The 18,041-nt window shown below is 38.5% G+C and overlaps 1 protein-coding gene across 1 annotated transcript; it reads right to left on the bottom strand.

The window, feature by feature from the left end:
* Nucleotides 1–5,147: 5,147 nt before the first annotated feature.
* LOC121315596 (flap endonuclease GEN homolog 1) lies at nt 5,148–17,959 on the bottom strand. The gene is made up of 13 exons (XM_041249824.1): nt 17,638–17,959; nt 17,114–17,306; nt 16,648–16,824; nt 16,094–16,204; nt 15,619–15,692; nt 15,195–15,286; nt 14,697–14,847; nt 14,569–14,605; nt 14,391–14,471; nt 14,175–14,305; nt 11,147–11,208; nt 9,976–10,125; nt 5,148–7,857 (listed from the first exon to the last, which is right to left on the bottom strand). Exons 1-13 carry the CDS (start codon nt 17,796–17,798, stop codon nt 6,299–6,301), a joined length of 2,979 nt encoding a protein of 992 aa, XP_041105758.1. The 5' UTR covers nt 17,799–17,959; the 3' UTR covers nt 5,148–6,298.
* Nucleotides 17,960–18,041: the final 82 nt, after the last annotated feature.

Genomic DNA, 18,041 nt, shown 5'->3' with positions numbered 1-18,041 from the left:
GTTCACTTTTAACTGTAATGTGATAGGCGCTACCTTGGGAATACTTGTCTCTGTTACGTTATTCATAATGAACACGTCTTCACCGTCACTTGCATCTGTTTCAGGATTTTCGCTAATGTGATGAGCCCCATGTTTTTTTTCCACTTTTCCTTGCTTTTGTTTTCCTCCCCTCTAGGTTTGGTTTTCTCCACAGGTGAGTTTGCCCTGCACGCTTTCCTGATGTGCCCCTTTTTTCCGCATCTGTGACACATTTCCTTAAGAAAACGAGTCATTTGCCATGTGCTTACCACCGCATCTATAACATGCCCTCATAGTTCCGCCAGTTCGTGGGTCCCTCCACGTTTTTAGCTTTTGCACTGTAGCCTGGCTAGCATGTTTCCAGTTAGCACCATTGCTTCCTTTGCTTTGCCATTGTAAATCCTGAACGTCTTTGTTCTCTGTCTCCAATGCCTGAGCAAGTTTCAATGCTTTTTCAAATGTTAACTCGGTTTCTGCTAACAGCCTGCGCTGAATACGATCATCGTCTATACAACAGACTAGCCTGTCCCGTAACATTTCCTTTAGCCTGTCTCCATAGTTGCAATGTTGAGCCAGTTCTCTTAGCACTGCCACATATTCAGTCACACTCTCATTTGCCTGTTTGTTTCTCGAGTTAAATTTAAAGCGTTGAACTATTTCGCTGGGCTTTGGGTTGTAGTGCGTTTTCAATAGTTTAACTAAATCGTCAAACGATTTGTCCCCTGGCTTATCTGGGCTTAACAAGTTTCTCATCAGACTATATGTTTGGCTTCCTACCGAACTTAAAAGAATCGCCCTCTTTTTATTGCCGTTGTCAATCTCATTTGCTTCAAAAAAATGCGACAGCACTTCGCAATATTCCTCCCATGTCTGTATTTGACTATCAAACGGCGCGGTTGTTCCTACCGTGGCAGCCATGTTCCGTTGTCTGTGAGCGCTCCCGTTAACGTTAGCAGGTTTGGCCGAAGCTATGCAGCTACACTTGTCTCTTCTCCTTCGTTGTCTCCGTTTTCAACGACCTAAGACAAGTCGCCCGATTTCCTCGTCGCCATATGTAATAACCCGAGATCCAAGATGCAAGAGTATAACTTTAATCACAGTGTCTTTATTAGAACAATCTCTGCTGAAACCTACACATTAGTGTTTTCTAAGGACTTCCTCGACCCCACGGTATCCTAGGTAGAGGGTAAGTATGTAGGGCGCTACTGACCTCTAGTGGCATAACTTGAACTGCATTATATACATACACCTTCACATTACTACAATCACATTATAAAATATCACATTGTAAAATATCACATTACAGATAAGAGCAGTTAAACTACAAAAAAATCAGTAGCCAAAAAGATTAAATTCAAAATAAAGTATACAGTAAATTGCGCATAAGAGCGAGTTGGACTAAGAGCAGTTAACACTTACAGTAAAGATTTGCTTACACAAGTCCAGTAAGAGCAGGCAGTAAGTAGGATAAATGAGAATAATTTCAATTAAGAGCAATTATACACAACATATCCAGTTAGTTCTACTAAATTGGGTTGATAATAAAAACATATTCTATTACAAATTCAGTAATAGATTTATCCACGATATGGAATTTTCCAAAAAGAAAGGAAGCTGTCTCAGAATACACATTAAATGTAAAGTGCTTACCAGTGGGGCATTGCACTAAGAAGCATAAGGAATGACGCTGTGCTTTGCACTTTCCCTGAGATAAAAGACAGCCTTAGTGCCAAAGTATCATTAAGAGAAAGCCTCTACCACTTTTTTTTTTCTTTTTCTTGCTAATCTTAGGTGTGGCCAATGCTTAAACATCACAAGAAATAAATCTTGAAGTAACACATCCGTACGTAGTTAGGTCCTATTTGATGCAATGTATAGTTTGAAAAAATATATAATACTGTAGTTCCAATCATTTATCTTGATAATTTGACCCACTCTGAAAATACATACTGTTAACCGCTTTAAATAATATAAACTACCTAATTGAATAAATTAAGAAATGTTTGCCCCATTACTATAGATATTATCCAGAGTTTAATATATAGATCAATCGGTGGCGTAACTTTGGTTTCAAAAGTGTGTGTGTGTGTGTGTGTGTGTGTGTGTGCGTGTGCGTGTGCGTGTGTGTGTGTGTGTGTGTGTGTGTGTGTGTGTGTGTGTGCGTGTGCGTGTGCGTGTGGTGGTGATGGGGGGGGGGGTTCTGTAGCTGGGGCATACATGAATATTATTCTATCTGAAATAATAACATATGTCAAAACAAGCAAAACATGCATCCCTTTTATGTCTAATTAATTGAAATATCCAAAAACATTCCAGTGGCAACAATTCAAAACAATAAATTGTTAGCACAATGTTGTCATGATGAGTGTGGCAAATGGCTAGGAATTACAAAGCCATGACTTTAGTATTTTGAAGAGCACTGAGCTCCACTCAGATCAGAGCCTGGATCCAGGATCAGACCCCTTTATTAGGAGCCTCCAACAGATGGTACTTTTTGAGTAATGGCTTCTTTCTTGCCACCCTCCCCTACTGCCAGTGTTATGCAGAGCTCTTGATATGGTTGACTGGTGCACCATTACTCCACTCCCAGCCACTGAACTCTGTAGCTCCTTCAAAGTGATTGTTGGCCTCTCTGTGGCTTCTCTCACAAGTCTCCTTCTTGAGTGAGCGCTGAGTTTTGAGGGACGGCCTTTTCTTGGCAGTGCCTGGGTGGTGTGATGCAGCTTCCACTTCCTGATTATTGATCCAACTGTGCTCACTGGGATATCCAAACATCTGGATATTATTTTTACCCTTTCCCTAATCTATGCATTTGTATTACTTTATCTTTAACTTCTGTAGAATGCTCTTTGGTCATCATTTTCCTTCAGGTTCACAGCCTTACCAATGATCATACAACAGTGGGGTTTTTATCCAGAAAATGTGACAGCAACTTTAATGGTTCACAGGTGGATGCCAATAGTAAGGTAATTGTGTCCTCATTAGGGCACTTTCTTTCATCGGTGCAAACTGGGAGCTTCCACAGCACAGGGGTTGAATACTTATGCAAGCAAGATATTTCAGTTTTTTATTTTTCTTAAAAATATCTCCCAACATAAAACCAATGTCACCTTACAATAACTGATTCTGAGTTTAAGTGTTTAAAAATAAAATATCAAACAGAACAAAATTTCAATATACCATTTGTAATTCGGTAATATGAGAGAATTGGTCAGGGGTCTGAATACTTTTGCAAGCCACTGTGTGTATATATATATATATATATATATATATATATATATATATATATATACGTGTGTGTGTGTGTGTGTTTAAATGAGCGCCTGAGGATAGAGAATGTTAAGGTTATTCCCCCTAGATACAGACAGGACAGCAGCATAAGGTAATATTGGAAACGTTGTTGAAAAAATTGTGTCGAGGCTATTATAAACTCGTTGTTTGGCATTCTTGTCAGAGTTTTGACATCTAAGAAAAGCTTTTAAACATGATGCAATGCAGAAACTCTAAGAATTACAATTTACGTTCACATCTCGTAGCCAAGAATGTTAAAATGATAGCAACAGCTGCAGGTAGGAGAATCATCAGAGCAGCTAAAACAATCCAAGATTAAAAGCCAAGGATTTAAAGCATCAGGGCATAATACTGCATGAAAGAACTGTACAAAGGACACAGAAAAGTTGTAGATGTAGACCTCACTGCAAACCACTTTTAAAGAAAATTTATAAAACAAACCATTCTTCAATTATCTGGTCCGATGAGAGTAAAATGGAACTTTCCCCAAAAATGGACCATAATATGTTTGGAAAGAAAAAGGGGAAGCTTTCAATGAAAAAAAAAAAAAAAAACTGGCATCTGTTAAACGTGGAGATGGCACACCAATGATACAGGGGTGATTTAGCAGTTCATGGACTGGAGACATTGCAGTTATTGAAGATCGATTCTACAAAGTACATTGCAACCATCTGTTCATAGGCAAGATTGGCAGACTGTTCATTTTCCAACAACTCAAAGCATATGGCTATGTCAACTCTGGAATTATTGAAGAAACCGAAGATAAATGTCCTGGGATGGCCCTCTTACTCACCAGATCTCAACCAATATAAATACTTTGGATTTATCTGAAACAAAAGATGTAGACACGCATTATGTATCCAGTCCATCTGAGGTGAAGGAAATATCCAAATCGTGTCATGATGTGACATACTGGTTGAGAATTATCATACACGTCTATAAACCATAATAAAAGCAAAAAGGACACTCGAAATACTAAAGCAGGGGTGCCAATACTTTTGTCATGAACAAATATTTGAAATTAATTGTGCTTTTTTTTTTTTTTTTTTTTTTTAATAAAAAATGTGTTAACCAGAAATTGTGTATTTTGGTCTTTTTCATATTAGTGGCTAATGTTCACTATATTCTTCTATTTAACATGTTTTCTTGAATGAGCTGTAGGGTGTCAATACTTTTGTCTGCGACTGTATATAATGGATCTCACTGTTAACTTCAATTTAAGAATGTGCATTATCATTACAAGTTCCAGTTAGAGGGCAAAAGTTGTCAGTGTTTTTCCCTGTAATGTGCAGTTTATTGGCAATGATTGTGATTTTACTGGTGAACAGCTTCTAATGTTTCACATGTTTTTTGTAGAAAAATAAACAATTAAATAGTTTTTTATGTAAACTAAATAGAACAAATATTAGAAAAGTGCGCCATAATTTTCCAAAAACATTAGGTGTCTCAGACCTTTTTCAGATTTAAGTTTAAAAGAAAAGTAAATATATGAATAGAGGCATAGAGGCATAGGCATGATGCATGGGTTAGTATTTTCCCTAACCAGGTTTGATAGTTCTTTCATGTCTGTGGAGGTGTGCGTTACATCACGTTACAAAAGGAACTCCGGCAGACTGATCACAGCGCTTGTTTTAACCTCAGCGCTACTCATAGAGTAACACTGACATTTTACTCCTGGATACAAACACCTCAACAACATGATCCCAGAAAAGGAAAAATAACGTGTCACCCACATGTACTTTATAAGGATTGCTTTTGCAAGGAGGAACTTTTTTCTATTCCCCCCCCCCCCCCCCCCCCCCCCGAACTACATAACATCTATATATTGTTAGCATAATATACAATAAAGTGTCGACTGAAAGGTGTAGAAAAAAAAGCACTGTATATTCTAAGCTACAAAGATGGACAAATTGTGATTGTTACAACAACATTATTTGAGAGTTTGGGGGTCAACAGAAATGTATTACCCGAGGATGCTGAGGAAATTACAATAGTACGTATAGGCATGGAACAAACATTTTTAGCAGGATGTTTTTTTAATCCAAACTCAACCTTTATAATGTAAAACAAAATAAAGTGGAACAAGTCAGAATTTACAGAAGTACAAAACACATGTTTTTTTTTAATTCACTAGAACAAATATTTGTAACAAAAGTGGGAAATGTGAGGAAGACTAAAGAAACACTTTTTTGGAAGTTACTTCCAGCGTCAGTGCCAGCAAAAACATAGAAAATGCACATCAAATTGTAGAACATGATCCTGTAATTTAAAAAAAATAATAAGTTGGTGACCCTCACATATGACATACTCTTCAAAGATTTAGTAAAATATTAGTCAGTCATTACCCTTAGGTACTAAACAGTGTCATTAAAATGGCCATACATCTTCAGCTTACAAACCATTAACATTTACAGTTGCAGACAGAAGTATTGGCACCAAAGATATTGTATTTCTTGAATTTTTTAGTTGTAAAAAGTATGTTTTTTTTTTTACAAAAGTAATGTAAAATATTTGTAACAAAAGTATTAGCACCTTTACATTAATTCAGTAAAAATGTAATCTAACTACTTAAATACATTGATGAAAACCTTTACACAGTAATTAAGCGAGAAAAGTGGTAATTATTTCCAACATCTATTGAAGAAAAACAAACATTTTGCCAACAAAGCAGATGACAGTCAAGTTAAAAAGTTGGATTCAGGTTTGAGAAAATCACTCGTAGCAGACTAGAACAAAGGAAGTGGCTACAATACAGGATCACGGCAAAATGGAAAACCAAAATACACAATATTCACTGAACAAATTCAACTGAAACCTTTGAAAGAAGTGGACATCCAAAGAAAATTAAAGGTACAAGCAGGTAGGAGAATCATTCATGCACATTGTTTTTAAATTGAGACAAAGATATTCTTGTGCTTAGCCAGCATACTTTAGCCTTACATTTGAGGGAATCCATGAAACATTTATATAAAAGCAACACAAAAATTGATTAATTCTGAAATCTAAGTTTTATCCTTTCAGACAGAGGTAAAGGACTGTCTAGTAAAATGATAGAATCATCTTCTGCACTGTCTCGAGCTTCAGAACTGTGCACAGGGCTCTGGGAACAGCTCCCTATACCACAGTGGTTAAATCTTTCCTTCTCCTTTTCAATTTCCACCGACGGTTTAGCATTTGTAGTTGGTAGCTTTTCATTTTTTTGGATCTGGCTGTTGGCACTTTGCCCTAAATACCTTTTGGGTGACGGTGGGGCCTCAATGTGTGAAAAAGCTTTTTTGCCGCATGGTTTACTTGCCAGCTTGGTTGTCTTTATTTTCTCATCTGAAGAGGACACACACCTTTGTTTAGTTTTGGATCGGGCCTGGTGTTTTTGCACTATACTCCTTGTGTTTTCTGCGTCACTGTCTTCGCTAGAAGAACACAAATTATGGCAGACACTCTTTTTAACGACACTTTTCTTAATGGTTTTAGCTACCACCAATGTGTGGTTGACAGGAACATCACTCTTGTGACTCAGTGGCAGGGAACTGATTTTGGATTGGTTGGAAGATTTAACATGGCGTTGGTTTTCTACAGACTTACTTTGAAAGACTTTTTGATGTTGCTTTTTCTCACCTCCTTCATGTTTTTCGAGATGTGTGCTTGTTTTTACAGAGGCAAGCTTTTCAACCTGTTTATAACAGGATTTCTGATCTGTTAGTTTTTCTTTTACACTCTTTAGGCCTTTAGCATTCTGACTTTCAACCACTGATGGTTTGCTAAATGGTGATTTTTCAACTGCAGGGTATTCATTTTTCTGTTCCACTGGGGTCAAATATTTTAGTGGCTTCAAGCTGACAGAAGCAACATCATTATTCTGATGATGTGATGTACTGGATTGATTAAAGTTCTTTAACAGAATTCTATCTCTTAAGGAAAACTGTGAATAAGGGAGGTTGGCAGCAGAATTTGATGAATGTTCTTTCAAATCTATGCACAGAGAATTATGTTCCATTGTTCCACTGCAGAATGCCAATTCCTCTCGTTTTTCAGTGCTGTGGACTAAAGATGTTGTGCACTCATTGTCTTTAGAACTTTGTAAATGTGTTAGGCTATCATCTTGCCTAGATGTTGCAGACAGTGTTTTATACACTGGTGCTGATGGTGAGGCGCCAAAAGATGTTGTTCCCCAGTCAATGCTACTCAGCTGCAACTCCTCAATCACAGCAGACAGAGAGGATGCGGTCAAACTATGTTGTTTGTTAGACGATAGAGAATGTGCATCTTCTTTATTTTTAGTTTTTTTTGGTTCATTAATTATTGTCGGGTTATTGCACAATGTTTCCTTTAAGGCAATGGGTATGCTGGAATTATGAGGCACAGACAGACAATGAAATGTCCTTAGATCACATTCCTGTTCTTCAGAATCATTAAGATGCCGTTCTCCTTCAGCATTGGTACCTAGTTCAGAGGCTTCTTTTATGGAAGGCTGTATGGTCATCTGAGCTAACAGGTCAGCAACATCATCAGTACTGGCAGATTTCTGTGCTTTGGGCTTTCTTTTCTTATCTGTAAACAGATATGAGCGTTAGACTTTCAAAGTAAAGAAAACAAATACCGTACCTAAAACAGCAACACATCTGTCATTAACTATTACACTGAACAAAAATATAAACGCAACATGTAAAGTGTTGGTCCCATGTTTCATGGGCTGAAATAAAAGATCCCAGAAATTTTCCATACGCACAAAAAGCTTATTTCTCTCAAATTTTGTGCACAAATTTGTTTACATCCCTGTTAGTGAGCATTTCTCCTTTGCCAAGATAATCCATCCACCTGACCGGTGTGGCATATCAAACTGATTAAACAGCATGATCATTACACAGGTGCACCTTGTGCTGTGGACAATAAAAGGCCACTCTAAAATGTGCAGTTTTGTCACACAACATAATGCCACAAATGTCTCAAGCTTTGAGGGAGCGTGCAATTGGCATGCTGACTACAGGAATGTCCACCAGAGCTGTTGCCAGAGAATTGAATGTTCATTTCTCTACCATAAGCCGCCTCCAACGTCGTTTTACAGAATTTGGCAGTACGTCCAACCGGCCTCACAACCGCAGACCACGTGTAACTACGCCAGCCCAGGACCACCACATCCGGCTTCTTCACCTGCGGGATCGTCTGAGACCAGCCACCTGGACAGCTGATGAAACTGTGGGTTTGCACAACCGAAGAATTTCTGCACGAACTGTCAGAAACCGACTCAGGGAAGCTCATCTGCGTGCTTGTTGTCCTCACCAGGGTCTTGACCTGACTGCAGTTCGGCGTCGTAACCGACTGCAGTGGGCAAATAAATGCTTGCCTTCGATGGCCACTAGCACGCTGGAGAAGTGTGCTCTTCACAGATGAATCCCGGTTTCAACTGTACTGGGTAGATGGCAGACAGCGTGTATGGCGTCATGTGGGTGAGCGGTTTGCTGATGTCAACGTTGTGAACAGAGTGCCCCATGGTGGCGGTGGGGTTACGGTACGGGCAGGCATAAGCTACGGACAACGAACACAATTGCATTTTATCGATGGCAATTTGAATGCACAGAGATACCGTGACGAGATCCTGAGGCCCATTGTCGTGCCATTCATCCGCTGCCATCACCTCATGTTTCAGCATGATAATGCACGGCCCATGTCGCACGGATCAATACACAATTCCTGGAAGCTGAAAATGCCCTAGTTCTTCCATGGCCTGCATACTCATCAGATATGTCACCCATTGAGCATGTCTGGGATGCTCTGGATCGACGTGTGAAGGAGATGTGTTATGCTGCATGAAACAAATGGTGGTCACACCAGATACTGACAGGTTTTCTGATCCACGCCCCTATCTTTTTTTTTTTTTTTTTTCAGGTATCTGTGACCAACAGATGCATATCTGTATTCCCAGTCATGTGAAATCTATAGATTATGGCCTAATGAATTTATTTCAATTGAGTGATATCCTTATATGAACTGTAACTCAGTACAATTTTTGAAATTGTTGCATGTTGTGTTTATATTTTTGTTCAGTGTAGTTTGAATATGAAATGTAATTCTTTGACATTCGCAAATCACAAAGTACGTTATAAGTAGGGCTTCTGATTTTCAGTGTTTTACCCCGAAATTTATACTGTCCTTTAAGAATTCAATTGATACCTCTTAAGCCATTTGTGTAACTCAACCACAACTGAGAAACGTGTTAATAGTAAAATTGATTTAATTTACTTTTTTTTCTGTAAAACAACTAAATGGGCTTAAATCGGCCAGCCTTATTTTTTCATTTACAACCAGAATGTACAAACGACATTGCAGCATAATAAGAGACTAATCTTTATTAAAATGTATAATGTGTATTAATGCCTTCTATAGATGGAAGCTGATTGGCTGGTGATACTGAATGGTTTTCTAATAAAACAAAATGTTATGCTTGACAAACTTTGTGAAAAAGACTTATGATTTAAAAGCCCATTTACTCTAAAGTAAATCAAATTTAACATTAAGGAGTTTCTCTGTTGTGACTGAGATACATGAATGGCTTAACAGGTACCAATTTAATTTTAAAAGTAGTAGAAAAGTCAGGATAAAACACTGAAAATCAGAAGCTCAAGTTATAATACAGTGTTCTAATGGTATAAAATTGCAGAGAGAACTTACTTTTGTGCTTGTTCTCCTCTGACTCAGCTTTTTCCTTCAGATAGAGATCAACAATCTCTGGATAGGCAGCTTGAAACAGACTCTCTTCCTCGATTGTGTTCACCGTATTCTGAGCGTCTGCAGGGTGATCATCCTTAAAAGTATAGTGCTCTGCAATACAAACAATTATTATTAATTGGTCATTTAATAAAACAACTGAGAGACTAGGGGGTGAACTATGCATCACAACTGCTGCTGCTGCTGCAGAGACATTTACAATAGGACCTGGTTTTACTATCTTATCCGAAGGACAGAGCTTAAGCAACTAGCTAAGGGTCCACACACATAATAAGATTATATTAAAGCGTATACTACACAATAAAGGGTTTATATTAATTGTATTAATTGGCGTATTTGTATTTATTCTTCAGTGTCGAGAAAGTGAGTACAGTTTTGACAATGTCTGATCTGGGCTTACTGTCAAGGGCTAAGATAAGCAGATACAAAATCTGACACAATCCCATAACACCAGCAAAAACTTGTTGTGCAAGTACAAAAACAGCTGATGCCACACCACACCCTTTCCTTCCTCCCACGTGTATTATCTGCTTATGCGTTTACTAACATATTTTTAAGAGTCACGCGTGTAGAAATGAGCTAAACTGCTTATTAACTATATATGGAAATTGTTTGTATTTAAAATGCTGCGCATGTCTTGTGCTGATGCAATCCAGCGCCCGGTGTACCTCCTACTGAGATCAGCGCTAGCTACTCTGTTTGTTACTACAATAAACTGTACCTTTACACGTTAGTGGTGTGTGTGTTCTTATAACACAGCGAGTCAGTGGCTGAGCTGGGATTGAACTGGGAACCTCTTGGTAACCACTGGACCACAAAGCAATTGCAGATTAAGTAAAATAAATATTATTTATTTTATATATATATATATACACACACAAACACACACACACACACACACACACACACACACACACACACACAAATATTCAAAAACGACCTACTTTTCAATATTTGTATTTTCTTTCTTTTCTTTTTTTTTCAAAATAGTGAACAGTAAATTCAACCCATAACTATAAATCTTGCCTTATGTCTGAATAGACGTTTCTTTGAGCACTGCTATATCCTCATGAATGGGACTAAGGCCACTGTGTAAGATTTAATAAGCACTTACCTGGTTTATGCCATATGACTTCAAAGCAAGGAACACCATTTCTTACTCTTGACTTGAATATTCTGTGCAATATAAATAAAAATATAAGAAAAAAAATACTGAACACAGGCTGTTTAAAACTAAAAAAGCCAACTTGAATTCTCTGCTGCCCAATCGTTAGTACTGTCACTATTAAAGGGTTAGTGAAATTTGGGACCTAGGTGTTAAACTTTTAAACTAAAATGTGCTACAACAATTGAAGTGTAGGATACAACATTACATACTACATAGGTTGTGGACCATGATCTGCATTCCATAATATACATGCAGCAGTATGCCATGTCAACCTTACATGTACCTTGGTAGTTGCCATCTAGCGACAAATGATAGAGGTACAGCAAATACAGTAACTTGTACAGTTTTCCAGAATGTATGCTACCTCAACCAGCAACCGCACTAAAGCCTGTCTTGTTATGGAATGTGGTTCACACACTCGCTAATGAGTTTTACTACCAGACTGTGTGGCACTCTGATTTTAGCCAAGAATAAAAAGAAATGTGGTGTTAAGATTTTGCATGCGGCAACCCAACACTTTGATAAACAAGTAATTACACCGTGTAACAATTTTTTTTTTTTTGGTTCCTGGGTAGTACGTGTTATTTCCTAATTGCTTATGCCTCAAAAGTATAGAACATGGCTATTATTCCCTATAAACTTTGCTTTTGTGACCAGGACAGTGATATTTTGAAATTTACCTATTTTCCAGAACATTCTAGATAGACTCGGTGCTGAGTAAACTTGGAGTAACTTCTAGAACTTTCCAGTAATATAAACAGTAGTATAAATACAGGGGCCTTAAGCCCACCAGTTCAGTTTAGTTCCAGCTGCCTAAGTGGATACATATCTGCATTTTTCTGAGATGGCATCAAGAGGCTGCAAGCATCCGGCAGACGCATTTTGCTATGTCTGCGGACAAGAACGAAAAAGTACTCTGTGGAAGCATCTGCTAAGATGTGTGAGGCCTACAAGGCATATTTCGGCATGCCTGTCGGGGATCAAGACAAACCCTGGGCACCTCATTTCACCTGTGAGCACTGCAAAAAAACTCTGGAAGTTAAGATGGACAATTGTTGCTCGGAATTTTATGATATAAAATTTGTTAATTTTTAAAATTGTAAAAGTTTTTAATTTTAAAATGTTTTACAATTTTCAATGTTATTGAAAAAATATATCATGAAAAATGTTGCGAGAATCTCTTACACATTAGTCATGGGTGAAATAAATGTATTTTTGTAGGATGGTACAGAGGGGAAAAGAGAGCCATGAAGTTCGCCATCCCAAGAATTTGGCGGGAACCCACTGACCACTCAAGCAACTGCTATTTCTGCATGGTGGACCCTTCCAAACGTCGGACTGGCAAGAATGCGCCTGCTATCACGTATCCGGACCTTTCTTCATCCATCGCCCCGGTGCCACACTGCCATGAGCTCCCCGTACCCACTCCTCCGGAAAGAGAGCAGCTGTCTTTAGAAGAGAGCAGCAAGTCAGAGAGCGAGGAAGACGTTGTAGATCCAGATGACAATTTCAGAGGTGGAGCTGAGGAGAGAAACCCATACTACCCCAACCAAAAAGACCTCAACGACTTGATTAGAGATCTTGGTCTCACCAAGTCCAATGCCGAGCTTTTGACATCTAGGCTCAAGCAGTGGAACTTGTTGGATGAAAGTGTGCAAGTCGCAGATCAGAGGAAGCGTCACCAACCTTTTTCCAGCTTCTTCACCCATCAAGATGGGCTCTGCTTCTGCCACAATGTGACCAGTCTGTTCGAGGCAATCGGAATCGCCTGTAACCAGAATGAGTGGCGCCTCTTCATTGACAGCTCATCCAGGAGCCTCAAAGCTGTGCTGCTCCATAATGGTAACAAGTACCCGTCTCTTCCCCTGGCTCACTCGGTGCACCTCAAAGAGGATTACAACAGCATCAAGACCTTGCTGGACGCCTTGAAGTATGATGAGTATGGCTGGGAGGTCATAGGAGACTTCAAAATGGTGGCATTCCTGATGGGTCTCCAAGGCGGTTTTACCAAGTTTCCCTGCTATCTTTGCCTTTGGGACAGCAGGGACACCAAGGCGCACTACCACAGGCGGGACTGGCCACAGCGGACCGAGTTCTCTGTGGGGAGGAACAACGTCAAGTGGGAGCCACTGGTGGACCCCTGGAAGGTGCTGATGCCACCACTGCACATCAAATTGGGCCTTATGAAACAATTTGTCAGAGCTCTAGATAAGGAGTCGGCAGCCTTCAAGTACCTTCAAGACTTCTTCCCTAAGCTGTCTGAGGCAAAGGTCAAAGCCGGTGTCTTCGTCGGACCACATATAAAGAAGATCCTGGAGTGCAATGAATTCCCCAAGAAGCTCACTAGTAAGGAGAAAGCGGCTTGGAACAGCTTTGTCGCAGTTCGGGGCTTCCTGGGCAATCACAAGGCCGAAAACTATGTGGAGCTGGTTGAGACTCTGGTGAAGAACTACGGCACAATGGGCTGTAGGATGTCCCTCAAAGTCCATATCCTTGATGCTCATCTTGATAAATTCAAGGAGAACATGGGAGCGTACTCGGAGGAGCAAGGCGAGCGCTTCCACCAGGATATACTGGACTTTGAACGCCGCTACCAAGGACAGTATAACGAGAACATGATGGGAGACTACATTTGGGGGCTGATTCGTGAAAGTGATTTACAGTATAATCGTAAATCTCGAAAAACTACTCACTTCTAAATCTTTTGTAGTCATTTTTGTATTACTTTAGTATAAATACATGTTAATTTGGATTCATATGTTGTTTTTTTCTGACTTTATGTGAACGAAAAGACATAAATTCGCCCATTTTCTCAGTGGAAATAGGTAAATTTCAAAATATCACTGTCGTGGTCACAAAAGCAAAGTTTGTGGGGAATAATAGCCATTTTCTATACTTTTGAGGCATAAGCAATTAGGAAATAACACTTACTACCCAGGAACAAAAATTGTGTTACATAGTGTTATGTATGTACCTTACTGGTTTTATCTGTGCGGTACTTTCTTTCACCGACTTCTTGTTCATCATTTCCATGTATGTCATCAGTATTAACACTCTCTCACAAGTATAGGGTTTTGGCCACTCCATTTTATTCCAAGCCAAGTTCTGCAATATATAACAAGAACAGTCACAAATCCCAATGCTTGTAATACAGAAGTTTCATTCAGTAGTTGTATTTTAATGATGTTACCTGCATTAAAAAAAGATTGGGTTTTCTCCATCTAACGCTTTTAATAGGCTTGTCCTTTGAGATGAGAAATTCCCTGATAACCTGAAATGTAACAGACCATTTCAAGTGGTGAGCAAAATTCAACGAAAGACAAAACTGTATGGGAATAATGTTTAACTTTTTTTTTTCCTTTTTTTACCTCATTAAATGGGAATCCTTCACATATCCTAGCTTTCCTGCAAAAAAATAATACACATTTTCTTTAGGTGTTCTGAATGAGCTGCATTATTTAGTAATGCAGCTATTCCAAAAAGAATCAAAGCGTACCTTTTAACAGTAATCTCAACTGCGTTGGTCTGTCTTTCTCTTTCTGCCAGGTGCCAAGCACAAGGACAACAATAATCATAGTCTTGAGGCTCACAGAATTGTTTGCTGTTGCACAGTTTACAGCCATTGCTCCCATGGTCCTTAGCAGAACCTATCAAAATAAAACACATGATTTGCAATTGTGGGGTCTTGGGAAACGAACTGTAAAAACTGCCTATTTTCATTTGTATTCTTATTTCAGGATCTGATAGTTCAATAAAGCTAAAAAATAATAATAAAAAATAACAAAGTATAAGGATAGATAGAGCAACAGGCAAATGCACTTGCTTCTCCTGCCTTTACCTCAGAGCCCCTAGGTTTGAATTTGGCTCATGTCACAACATCAAAAAAATACCACACCACTGACAATCTCTGTATGAGAGAGACCCAGGACACTATGGATTATCCTGTAAACATGTAATTGTTAAGTCTGAGAAAGTAAAGAAAATAATTTATTACCTGGGTGATGACAGACTTGACAGTGGGTAACCTTTTCAGCTGCTTTTTCTGAGGTTTTGAAATCTTGAAATTCATCCTTCCATTGTTTAAACCTAGAACAGAATGTATAATGTGGATTCTTGTAACTGTAAAAGGGCAGCGAGTCAGTCTGTGTAGAGGGATATAGTAATGACTGTTGTACAGTGCTTCACCTTTCCACAGTATAAAAGGGATGCCTTATATATAAAAGGGGGAGCACTCTATTAAATCTACTTGTTAATAATAAGCCACTGCTGAAACATCAAACGTAGGATGTGTGTAGCTGACCACTTTCCCATGTTTCCTTTATAGTGCAAGACTTCGAGAGTAGCAAGCAGATTGCGCCACAGCGAGACACTTATTTGCGTGATGATAATCTTTATCCAATAATATCTGAAGTTCTTACCTCTGCAACAGAGTTTCTCCTTTCAATGTCTCTATCAGCTTCATAGATTGTTCTTTTCCAACTCCTGGGATGCCCTTATTATATATAAACGAACAACTGTTCACTCAAGTTAAATTGATATTTTTTCGGCTATGTCTAATTTAGTATTTTGCCATTTTAATCTTCACTGATATTTCACCCTTTTGTCCTAAACATTTCTTTACTCGATTACTGCATATCTTTAGACTGATCAGTTTTGCAGTACAGTAGTACACCACCACAACCCAAATTTAATTTTCAAATACAATGTTTAACAACTTACAAAACCAGTAGAAAGAAATCATCTTTTCCAGTAAACATATTCACATGTCCAAGAGGGATTAGTGGCATTAACATTAAAAGCCAGCAGTAACACAAATTACTTTTACAGTAAATTTATAGGTTTTCATTTTTTTTTTTTTTTTGTGGTATAAATACAGTAAGGGTTTCCACTCACCTTTGGTAGATAATCACAGCCAAGCAGAATTGCTAAGCCTACCAGTGTTTCTCTCTCCAAACCAAGTTCAGATTTGATTCTTGAAACCCTATAGCAGTCTAACTGTGGATCCTGACATAAATATTAAAAAAAAAAAGTATTGATGATATGTATACTCTGGTACATTTAGCTTACAAACACTGTAACCACAATACTGGAATCAAGTACCCTTTATGGACAATATGCAAATATTGAAAATCAGACATTAAAACAAGAAAGATAGAAGAGAAGGCTGCTCTTTTTTTTTTTTTTTTAAACAAGGTCAACTAACTATTCAGTAATCTTAGCTTTTAAAAGCTATTGAACTGATTTTTCTCAACCATACAAATATCATGGATGGATTTGGTCCCCGAGGCACATTCAGAATGCTACTGAAGCAAAGAATTTTGGTTTAGTCTGCATAATATTTACATTGAAATAATGCAGTACGCCCATTCTTATCACAAGATATAAGCTTTTTATGGTTTGCCAAAGTAAAAGTTAGCCCAGCTATATAAAAAGTTTCAGAATGTTACCTTCATATTTATAGTGAAATTTCTATACACTGTTTGACCTCCATAAAGGAAAACATCACCATCATTGGTGATGCACCCATCCACATAGCCATGAGCATTCAGATAGGCACACATTGCTTCTGCTTCTCCAGCAGCAGTGACCCAAGGGACACCAAGACAATCCAGCACTTCAGAGCACTAGAGAATGAGAATAAACACTATCAACCCTTATTTACTTTAATGCATTTTATCCCCTCTGTAGTAAACACTAGAGAAAAAGCTATTCAAGTACTACTGATCAGTTGGTGCCACAACCTTATTGGCTTGAGGATTGTAATACTGGTTGTTGTTCTACACTCTTCTGTTCTTTTTGACAAGCCTATACATGTAAATGTGACCTTTAATGGGGTTCCCTTTTTAGTCGTTGCACGGCAGGTTCCCCAGAAAACTGCACGACCAACAAAGAGAAAGTACTGCATGTACTAACCTCTTTTAGAACGAATTTGAAATGAGATCTTCCAGTTTTCCCAGGTCTAGTAGAGGGCTTGCCTGATGTCCCATATTTCATCTCATTCCTTTTACTCATTGTACCAGCTTTCAATTTTGGAGCCTCACCTTCCATTACAAAGATCAATTTTATTCCCATGAGTGTAAGAGATGAGACTCGGAAAAACAAATTCCTGTAAAAGTAACAGCTGATAATTATTGTTTATTTATTTGGCAGACACCTTTATCCAAGGTCCGACTTACATGTGTTACAGGACAGTACAGGGTTACAATGCGACTTTAACATTTAAACACAGTATAGTTTACTGCAAGGGGAATAATACAATATGAACTAGGATGCAATAACATAGTAGTGCAAAAGTGTATTAGCTGAGGTGAGGGTCCAGTAACGTGCACACAAAATGCTACATTCTGTGTAGCACTGTGGTGGATCAGAGCAAATCTAAACACTGATCAGTTTTACATTGCCCCTTTACAAGGAAGGCGCTCAGAAAGTTTATTTACCTGAGGTGAGGTTTTGTCACTTTTCCCATCATTCCTTTCACGGCTTGTGCCTCACATACCCACAGGCTTAAATCCACGGCCAGAGTTTTTCCACTGAGACTTCGTAGTGGGACAGACTCTCTTACAGGCTCGAGAATTGACCATAGCTCATTCACCCCCATTACTACAGACTAGAGTGAGGCTATACATACATAATAATACGACCTGTACAACTGGATTAATATATCATGAATTGCAATTCTACAGATAAATTACAAGTACGCCAATAATAATAATAATAATTCGGCATTAGATGCCAGACCGCCTAAAAACACATTTTCAAACCGCGCTACCAAAAAAAAAAAAAAAAAAAAAAAAAAAAAAAAAAAACATTCCGGTTCCGGTGTCAAGGGGAAATTGATAGA

Source organism: Polyodon spathula, chromosome 5 (assembly GCF_017654505.1).
Source record: "Polyodon spathula isolate WHYD16114869_AA chromosome 5, ASM1765450v1, whole genome shotgun sequence".
Classification (NCBI taxonomy): domain Eukaryota; kingdom Metazoa; phylum Chordata; class Actinopteri; order Acipenseriformes; family Polyodontidae; genus Polyodon; species Polyodon spathula.
Note: the sequence above shows the minus strand (reverse complement) of the source record. Positions and strands in the feature narration are given on the sequence as shown.